The 10,000-nt window shown below is 48.1% G+C and overlaps 1 protein-coding gene across 7 annotated transcripts in view; it reads left to right on the top strand.

The window, feature by feature from the left end:
- ppfia1 (PTPRF interacting protein alpha 1) overlaps positions 1 to 10,000 on the top strand; it is a 95,063-nt gene that overhangs the window by 83,764 nt on the left and 1,299 nt on the right. For all 7 annotated transcript variants that reach the window (XM_079824665.1, XM_079824669.1, XM_079824670.1 and 4 more), the window contains 3 exons: positions 632 to 700; positions 768 to 945; positions 1,048 to 1,107. In XM_079824665.1, coding sequence (XP_079680791.1) covers positions 632 to 700; positions 768 to 945; positions 1,048 to 1,097 — 297 coding nt within the window. In that variant the 3' untranslated portion in view covers positions 1,098 to 1,107. The remainder of the gene's footprint in view (positions 1 to 631; positions 701 to 767; positions 946 to 1,047; positions 1,108 to 10,000) is intronic.

The raw sequence follows: 10,000 nt of genomic DNA on the forward strand, positions 1-10,000 counted from the left end.
AACCATAACCCGCCTCACAGCATCAGTGTGTGTTACAGCAGAACCATAACCCGTCTCACAGCATCAGTGTGTGTTACATTAGAACCATAACCCGTCTCACAGCATCAGTGTGTGTTACAGCAGAACCATAACCCGTCTCACAGCATCAGTGTGTGTTAGTGAAGAACCATAACCCGCCTCACAGCATCAGTGTGTGTTACAGCAGAACCATAACCCGTCTCACAGCATCAGTGTGTGTTACTGAATGATTCAGTGTTTGAAGAATCGTTTGAGTCAAAGATTCAATGACCTGTTCGTAAACGACCGCCTCATTCCTGAACGAATCAGCCGTTTCACTGAATCGACTCAATGACTCACTCATTAAGACGGTCACCTGCGCCCCCTACTGGGAGTTTAGTTTAACTTATTTTTTTCCTCGGACAAGTGAGTGACAGATTTACTAGTGCGAAGAACAAGCATGTGAACCGGCTTAATGTTGAGCCTCGTGTAAAGAGTGTGTTTATCTGAAGAGACTGCACAATAACATTCCCTCCCAGGGCGTTTGTGTCGCTGTAGTTGTTGGAATCTTTGACTTGCGTTGTAAGTGTGTGTGTGTGTGATCTCCCTCCGCTGATGTGCTGTGTGTGTGCAGGCGCGAGCGCTGCTGGAGCACGAGTACGGTCACCTGATCGCCGCGGGAACAGAGAGGAGACTGGACGAGGTGAGTTGAGTTGATCAGTCTGCTATATCAGATCTGAGCGCTTCACATCACGGCCGTTCCTCCGCAGGACGACGACAAGAACTTCCGGCGCGCACCGTCCTGGAGGAAGAAGTTCCGGCCCAAAGACGTGCGCGGGATGAGCGGGATGAGCGTGAGCGCCTCGGACACACTGCCCGCCAGCTTCAGGGTGAGCGCCAGCGACGCCTCCTCCGCCGCCCTCATGGCCAAGAAACCGCAGCTGGACGGTACGTGAGCGCTGATCTGCTCGTGTGGAGCTTGTGTCTGTGCATGTGTGTGTTTAACATGTTGGCGTGTGTGTGGCTAATGCGTGTGTGTGCCGGCTGCAGGCGGAGTTCAGCGGCTGGACGCGGGTGCGGTCAGGACATACTCCTGCTGATCTACACCAGGTGAGCCTTCATTACTCACATGACCCCACAGGGTCAAAAATGGTCTTCTCTGGTGGTTGACACACACACACACACACACACACACACCCTACCCACGTGATCTGCGAGCACAATACTGACAATACATTTAAAAAATGCAAAAAAATCTTATTTTGATATCTCATATTATGTATCTCTTACATCGTTGTTTGTTTATTTTGTTCCTCATCTTTTACACTATTTACAGAGAATTGTTTTGGTATATAATCATATCAATATTAAAAAGTAGCATTAAAAAATAACAAATAGCCTAATTTTCTGCCATATGCAATTTAATAAAAAATTATCAGCTAGCTAATAACAACTTTGTTCTGGTTTCACCTCACTCCAGTAGATTGTAGGCTATTTATTTTACTACACATTGTCAACAGAAATAAGTGAAACAGTGAAACAAGCGTCAGCGCCTTAAACTTGATGTGAGCAGCGAGTGGTAGCCAGTGCTGAGAGATGAAGAGTGGTGTGACGTGGGTCCTTTTGGGCTCGTTGAAGACAAGACGTGCTGCTGCATTCTGGATCATTCGAAGTGTTTGGATCGCACAAGAGGGGAGTCCAGCCAGAAGCGCATTGCAGTAGTCAAGTCTAGAAATAACCAGGGCCTGTACAAGAAGCTGTGTTGCGTGTTCTGCTAGGAAAGGTCTGATCTTCCTGATGTTGTAGAGCGCAAACCTGCATGAGCGAGCTGTCTTAGCAATGTGTTCTCTGAAGGACAACTGGTCTCAAAGATTATGCCAAGGTTTCTGACCGACTCTGTAGGGGAGATCAGGGATGCACCTAACTGGATGGTGAAGTCATGTTGCATAGTGGGACTGGTGGGGAAGATGAGAAACTCAGTCTTTGCCAGGTTGAGCTGCAGGTGATGTTTTCTCATCCATGCAGAGATGTCAGACAGACAGCTGGAGATTTGTGCAGCTACTGTGGGGTCGCCTGGTTGAAATGAAAGGTAGAGCTGAGTGTCATCAGCATAGCAGTGATATGAGAAGCCATGTGCCTGTATGATGGGACCTAATGAAGTAGTGTAGATGGAGAAGGAGAGGTCCAAGCACTGAGCCCTGAGGAACCCCTGTGGTCAGTTGATGTGCTTGGGATTCCTCTCCTCTCCAGGCAACCTTGAAAGACCTACCTGTGAGATAAGACTCAAACCAGTGGAGCGGAGTCCCTGTGATGCCCAGTGATGAGAGGGTGGACAGAAGAATCTGATGATTGACCGTGTCAAAGGCCGCAGATAGATCGAGCAGGACGAGGACTGATGATTTGGAGTCAGCTTTAGCTATCCGCAGGGCTTCAGTGACCGACAGTAGTGCAGTCTCTGTGGAGTGGCCCCTTTTGAAACCTGATTGGTTAGTGTCCAGCTGATTATTCTGTGAGAGGAAGGATGAAACCTGGTTGAAAACAACTCGTTCAAGTGTTTTCGCTATGAATGGTAGGAGAGAAACAGGTCTGTAGTTATCTATGAGTGATGAGTTTAATGTGGGTTTCTTAAGCAGTGGAGTTACCCGAGCCTGCCTGAATGTGGTAGGGAAAATGCCGGTGCAGAGAGATGTGTTGATGATGTGTGTGAGTGCTGGTAGGAGTGTAGGAGAGATGTGTTGATGATGTGTGTGAGTGCTGGTAGGAGTGTAGGAGAGATGTGTTGATGATGTGTGTGAGTGCTGGTAGGAGTGTAGGAGAGATGTGTTGATGATGTGTGTGAGCGCTGGTAGGAGTGTAGGATAGATGTGTTGATGATGTGTGTGAGTGCTGGTAGGAGTGTTGGAGAGATGTGTTGATGATGTGTGTGTGTGCTGGTAGGAGTGTAGGAGAGATGTGATGATGATGTGTGTGAGTGCTGGTAGGAGTGTAGGAGAGATGTGATGATGATGTGTGTGAGTGCTGGTAGGAGTGTAGGAGAGATGTGTTGATGATGTGTGTGAGTGCTGGTAGGAGTGTAGGAGAGATGTGTTGATGATGTGTGTGAGCGCTGGTAGGAGTGTAGGAGAGATGTGTTGATGATGTGTGTGAGTGCTGGTAGGAGTGCAGGAGAGATGTGTTGATGATGTGTGTGAGCGCTGGTAGGAGTGTAGGAGAGATGTGTTGATGATGTGTGTGAGCGCTGGTAGGAGTGCAGGAGAGATGTGTTGATGATGTGTGTGAGAGCTGGTAGGAGTGTAGGAGAGATGTGTTGATGATGTGTGTGAGTGCTGGTAGGAGTGTAGGAGAGATGTGTTGATGATGTGTGTGAGTGCTGGTAGGAGTGTAGGAGAGATGTGATGATGATGTGTGTGAGTGCTGGTAGGAGTGTAGGAGAGATGTGTTGATGATGTGTGTGAGCGCTGGTAGGAGTGTAGGATAGATGTGTTGATGATGTGTGTGAGTGCTGGTAGGAGTGTAGGAGAGATGTGTTGATGATGTGTGTGAGTGCTGGTAGGAGTGTTGGAGAGATGTGTTGATGATGTGTGTGAGCGCTGGTAGGAGTGTAGGAGAGATGTGTTGATGATGTGTGTGAGCGCTGGTAGGAGTGCAGGAGAGATGTGTTGATGATGTGTGTGAGAGCTGGTAGGAGTGTAGGAGAGATGTGTTGATGATGTGTGTGAGTGCTGGTAGGAGTGTAGGAGAGATGTGTTGATGATGTGTGTGAGTGCTGGTAGGAGTGTAGGAGAGATGTGATGATGATGTGTGTGAGTGCTGGTAGGAGTGTAGGAGAGATGTGTTGATGATGTGTGTGAGCGCTGGTAGGAGTGTAGGAGAGATGTGTTGATGATGTGTGTGAGTGCTGGTAGGAGTGTAGGAGAGATGTGTTGATGTGTGTGTGAGTGCTGGTAGGAGTGTAGGAGAGATGTGTTGATGATGTGTGTGAGTGCTGGTAGGAGTGTAGGAGAGATGTGTTGATGATGTGTGTGAGTGCTGGTAGGAGTGTAGGAGAGATGTGATGATGATGTGTGTGAGTGCTGGTAGGAGTGTAGGAGAGATGTGTTGATGATGTGTGTGAGCGCTGGTAGGAGTGCAGGAGAGATGTGTTGATGATGTGTGTGAGAGCTGGTAGGAGTGTAGGAGAGATGTGTTGATGATGTGTGTGAGTGCTGGTAGGAGTGTAGGAGAGATGTGTTGATGATGTGTGTGAGTGCTGGTAGGAGTGTAGGAGAGATGTGTTGATGATGTGTGTGAGTGCTGGTAGGAGTGTAGGAGAGATGTGTTGATGATGTGTGTGAGTGCTGGTAGGAGTGTAGGAGAGATGTGTTGATGATGTGTGTGAGCGCTGGTAGGAGTGTAGGAGAGATGTGTTGATGATGTGTGTGAGTGCTGGTAGGAGTGTAGGAGAGATGTGTTGATGATGTGTGTGAGCGCTGGTAGGAGTGTAGGAGAGATGTGTTGATGATGTGTGTGAGTGCTGGTAGGAGTGTAGGAGAGATGTGTTGATGATGTGTGTGAGCGCTGGTAGGAGTGTAGGAGAGATGTGTTGATGATGTGTGTGAGTGCTGGTAGGAGTGTAGGAGAGATGTGTTGATGTGTGTGTGAGTGCTGGTAGGAGTGTAGGAGAGATGTGTTGATGATGTGTGTGAGTGCTGGTAGGAGTGTAGGAGAGATGTGTTGATGATGTGTGTGAGTGCTGGTAGGAGTGTAGGAGAGATGTGATGATGATGTGTGTGAGTGCTGGTAGGAGTGTAGGAGAGATGTGTTGATGATGTGTGTGAGTGCTGGTAGGAGTGTAGGAGAGATGTGTTGATGATGTGTGTGAGTGCTGGTAGGAGTGTAGGAGAGATGTGTTGATGATGTGTGTGAGTGCTGGTAGGAGTGTAGGAGAGATGTGTTGATGATGTGTGTGAGTGCTGGTAGGAGTGTAGGAGAGATGTGTTGATGATGTGTGTGAGTGCTGGTAGGAGTGTAGGAGAGATGTGTTGATGATGTGTGTGAGTGCTGGTAGGAGTGTAGGAGAGATGTGTTGATGATGTGTGTGAGCGCTGGTAGGAGTGTAGGAGAGATGTGTTGATGATGTGTGTGAGTGCTGGTAGGAGTGTAGGAGAGATGTGTTGATGATGTGTGTGAGTGCTGGTAGGAGTGTAGGAGAGATGTGTTGATGATGTGTGTGAGCGCTGGTAGGAGTGTAGGAGAGATGTGTTGATGATGTGTGTGAGCGCTGGTAGGAGTGTAGGAGAGATGTGTTGATGATGTGTGTGAGTGCTGGTAGGAGTGTAGGAGAGATGTGTTGATGATGTGTGTGAGTGCTGGTAGGAGTGTAGGAGAGATGTGTTGATGATGTGTGTGAGCGCTGGTAGGAGTGTAGGAGAGATGTGTTGATGATGTGTGTGAGCGCTGGTAGGAGTGTAGGAGAGATGTGTTGATGATGTGTGTGAGTGCTGGTAGGAGTGTAGGAGAGATGTGTTGATGATGTGTGTGAGCGCTGGTAGGAGTGTAGGATAGATGTGTTGATGATGTGTGTGAGTGCTGGTAGGAGTGTAGGAGAGATGTGATGATGATGTGTGTGAGTGCTGGTAGGAGTGTAGGAGAGATGTGTTGATGATGTGTGTGAGTGCTGGTAGGAGTGTAGGAGAGATGTGTTGATGATGTGTGTGAGTGCTGGTAGGAGTGTAGGAGAGATGTGTTGATGATGTGTGTGAGTGCTGGTAGGAGTGTAGGAGAGATGTGTTGATGATGTGTGTGAGTGCTGGTAGGAGTGTAGGAGAGATGTGTTGATGTGTGTGAGTGCTGGTAGGAGTGTAGGAGAGATGTGTTGATGATGTGTGTGAGCGCTGGTTGGAGTGTAGGAGAGATGTGTTGATGATGTGTGTGAGCGCTGGTAAGAGTGTAGGAGAGATGTGTTGATGATGTGTGTGAGTGCTGGTAGGAGTGTAGGAGAGATGTGTTGATGATGTGTGTGAGTGCTGGTAGGAGTGTAGGAGAGATGTGTTGATGATGTGTGTGAGTGCTGGTAGGAGTGTAGGAGAGATGTGTTGATGATGTGTGTGAGCGCTGGTAGGAGTGTAGGAGAGATGTGTTGATGATGTGTGTGAGCGCTGGTAAGAGTGTAGGAGAGATGTGTTGATGATGTGTGTGAGTGCTGGTAGGAGTGTAGGAGAGATGTGTTGATGATGTGTGTGAGCGCTGGTAGGAGTGTAGGAGAGATGTGTTGATGATGTGTGTGAGCGCTGGTAGGAGTGTTGGAGAGATGTGTTGATGATGTGTGTGAGTGCTGGTAGGAGTGTAGGAGAGATGTGTTGATGATGTGTGTGAGCGCTGGTAAGAGTGTAGGAGAGATGTGTTGATGATGTGTGTGAGCGCTGGTAAGAGTGTAGGAGAGATGTGTTGATGATGTGTGTGAGTGCTGGTAGGAGTGTAGGAGAGATGTGTTGATGATGTGTGTGAGTGCTGGTAGGAGTGTAGGAGAGATGTGATGATGATGTGTGTGAGTGCTGGTAGGAGTGTAGGAGAGATGTGTTGATGATGTGTGTGAGTGCTGGTAGGAGTGTATGAGAGATGTGTTGATGATGTGTGTGAGTGCTGGTAGGAGTGTAGGAGAGATGTGTTGATGATGTGTGTGAGCGCTGGTAGGAGTGTAGGAGAGATGTGTTGATGATGTGTGTGAGTGCTGGTAGGAGTGTAGGAGAGATGTGTTGATGTGTGTGTGAGTGCTGGTAGGAGTGTAGGAGAGATGTGTTGATGATGTGTGTGAGTGCTGGTAGGAGTGTAGGAGAGATGTGTTGATGATGTGTGTGAGCGCTGGTAGGAGTGCAGGAGAGATGTGTTGATGATGTGTGTGAGCGCTGGTAGGAGTGTAGGAGTGATGTGTTGATGATGTGTGTGAGTGCTGGTAGGAGTGTAGGAGAGATGTGTTGATGATGTGTGTGAGCGCTGGTAGGAGTGTAGGAGAGATGTGTTGATGATGTGTGTGAGTGCTGGTAGGAGTGTAGGAGAGATGTGTTGATGATGTGTGTGAGTGCTGGTAGGAGTGTAGGAGAGATGTGTTGATGATGTGTGTGAGTGCTGGTAGGAGTGTAGGAGAGATGTGTTGATGATGTGTGTGAGTGCTGGTAGGAGTGTAGGAGAGATGTGTTGATGATGTGTGTGAGTGCTGGTAGGAGTGTAGGAGAGATGTGTTGATGTGTGTGAGTGCTGGTAGGAGTGTAGGAGAGATGTGTTGATGATATGTGTGAGTGCTGGTAGGAGTGTAGGAGAGATGTGTTGATGATGTGTGTGAGTGCTGGTAGGAGTGTAGGAGAGATGTGTTGATGATGTGTGTGAGTGCTGGTAGGAGTGTAGGAGAGATGTGTTGATGATGTGTGTGAGTGCTGGTAGGAGTGTAGGAGAGATGTGTTGATGATGTGTGTGAGTGCTGGTAGGAGTGTAGGAGAGATGTGTTGATGATGTGTGTGAGTGCTGGTAGGAGTGTAGGAGAGATGTGATGATGATGTGTGTGAGTGCTGGTAGGAGTGTAGGAGAGATGTGTTGATGATGTGTGTGAGTGCTGGTAGGAGTGTAGGAGAGATGTGTTGATGATGTGTGTGAGTGCTGGTAGGAGTGTAGGAGAGATGTGTTGATGATGTGTGTGAGTGCTGGTAGGAGTGTTGGAGAGATGTGTTGATGATGTGTGTGAGTGCTGGTAGGAGTGTAGGAGAGATGTGTTGATGATGTGTGTGAGCGCTGGTAGGAGTGTAGGAGAGATGTGTTGATGGTGTGTGTGAGCGCTGGTAGGAGTGTAGGAGAGATGTGTTGATGATGTGTGTGAGTGCTGGTAGGAGTGTAGGAGAGATGTGTTGATGATGTGTGTGAGTGCTGGTAGGAGTGTAGGAGAGATGTGTTGATGATGTGTGTGAGTGCTGGTAGGAGTGTAGGAGAGATGTGTTGATGATGTGTGTGAGCGCTGGTAGGAGTGTAGGAGAGATGTGTTGATGATGTGTGTGAGTGCTGGTAGGAGTGTAGGAGAGATGTGTTGATGATGTGTGTGAGTGCTGGTAGGAGTGTAGGAGAGATGTGTTGATGATGTGTGTGAGTGCTGGTAGGAGTGTAGGAGAGATGTGTTGATGATGTGTGTGAGCGCTGGTAGGAGTGTAGGAGAGATGTGTTGATGATGTGTGTGAGTGCTGGTAGGAGTGTAGGAGAGATGTGTTGATGATGTGTGTGAGTGCTGGTAGGAGTGTAGGAGAGATGTGTTGATGATGTGTGTGAGTGCTGGTAGGAGTGTAGGAGAGATGTGTTGATGATGTGTGTGAGTGCTGGTAGGAGTGTAGGAGAGATGTGTTGATGATGTGTGTGAGTGCTGGTAGGAGTGTAGGAGAGATGTGTTGATGATGTGTGTGTGTGCTGGTAGGAGTGTAGGAGAGATGTGTTGATGATGTGTGTGAGTGCTGGTAGGAGTGTAGGAGAGATGTGTTGATGATGTGTGTGAGTGCTGGTAGGAGTGTAGGAGAGATGTGTTGATGATGTGTGTGAGTGCTGGTAGGAGTGTTGGAGAGATGTGTTGATGATGTGTGTGTGTGCTGGTAGGAGTGTAGGAGAGATGTGTTGATGATGTGTGTGAGTGCTGGTAGGAGTGTAGGAGAGATGTGTTGATGATGTGTGTGAGCGCTGGTAGGAGTGTAGGATAGATGTGTTGATGATGTGTGTGAGTGCTGGTAGGAGTGTAGGAGAGATGTGTTGATGATGTGTGTGAGCGCTGGTAGGAGTGTAGGAGAGATGTGATGATGATGTGTGTGAGTGCTGGTAGGAGTGTAGGAGAGATGTGTTGATGATGTGTGTGAGTGCTGGTAGGAGTGTAGGAGAGATGTGTTGATGATGTGTGTGAGTGCTGGTAGGAGTGTAGGAGAGATGTGTTGTTGATGTGTGTGAGTGCTGGTAGGAGTGTTGGAGAGATGTGTTGATGATGTGTGTGAGTGCTGGTAGGAGTGTAGGAGAGATGTGTTGATGATGTGTGTGAGTGCTGGTAGGAGTGTAGGAGAGATGTGTTGATGATGTGTGTGAGTGCTGGTAGGAGTGTAGGAGAGATGTGTTGATGATGTGTGTGAGTGCTGGTAGGAGTGTAGGAGAGATGTGTTGATGATGTGTGTGAGTGCTGGTAGGAGTGTAGGAGAGATGGTTTGAAGGAGATGTGAAGGGATGGGATCGAGAGGACAGGTGGTAGGATGGCTGGAGAGGACAAGCTCAAATACTTCTGCCTCAGTGAGTGTAGTGAATGAGGAGATGATGATCGGCTGTGGGTTTGGCTGATGTAAAAATCCTGTGTGTGGAGGGGGGTGAGAACTGACTTATGGATGTTGTTTTGTTTGTGAAGAAATGGGCAAAGTCATCGGCAGATAGTGAGGTGGTGGGAGGAGGTGGAGGAGGACAGAGCAGAGAGTTGAAAGTTCTGAAGAGTGTGTGTGAGTTTGAGGTGTTGTTGATTTTGTTGTGGAAGTATGAAGATTTAGCCGCATGGACTTCACCTGAAAAGGATGAGAGCAGAGACTGATACTTACTAAGGTCAGACGGGTCGGTTGATTTAAGCCATTTCCTCTCTGCTGCCCTGAGTTTGGTCCTGTGTTCACGAAGAACATCAGATAGCCAAGGGTTAGAGGGAGTAGCACGTACTGGCCTAGAGGACAGAGGACAGATACAATCTAGACAAGAAGTTAAAGTGGAGCATAAAGTGTCTGTAGCAGTGTTAACATCCATAGAGGAGAATTGTGTGGATGAAGGAAGAGAAGATGACACAGCAGAGGAGATGAGAAGGAGAAAGTGAGCGCAGGTTTCGCCTGAAAGGAACTGGTGGAGGAACTGGTGGTGCCTGAGTAGTGAGTTGTAGATTAAATGTGATGAAGTACTGATCTGAGATGTGAAGAGGTTTGACCAAAATGTTGTCTGTAGTGCAGTTGCGTGTGTAGACGAGGTCAAGTTGGTTGCCAGATTT

The sequence above is a fragment of the Gobio gobio genome (assembly GCF_949357685.1).
Source record: "Gobio gobio genome assembly, chromosome: 9".
Classification (NCBI taxonomy): Eukaryota; Metazoa; Chordata; class Actinopteri; order Cypriniformes; family Gobionidae; genus Gobio; species Gobio gobio.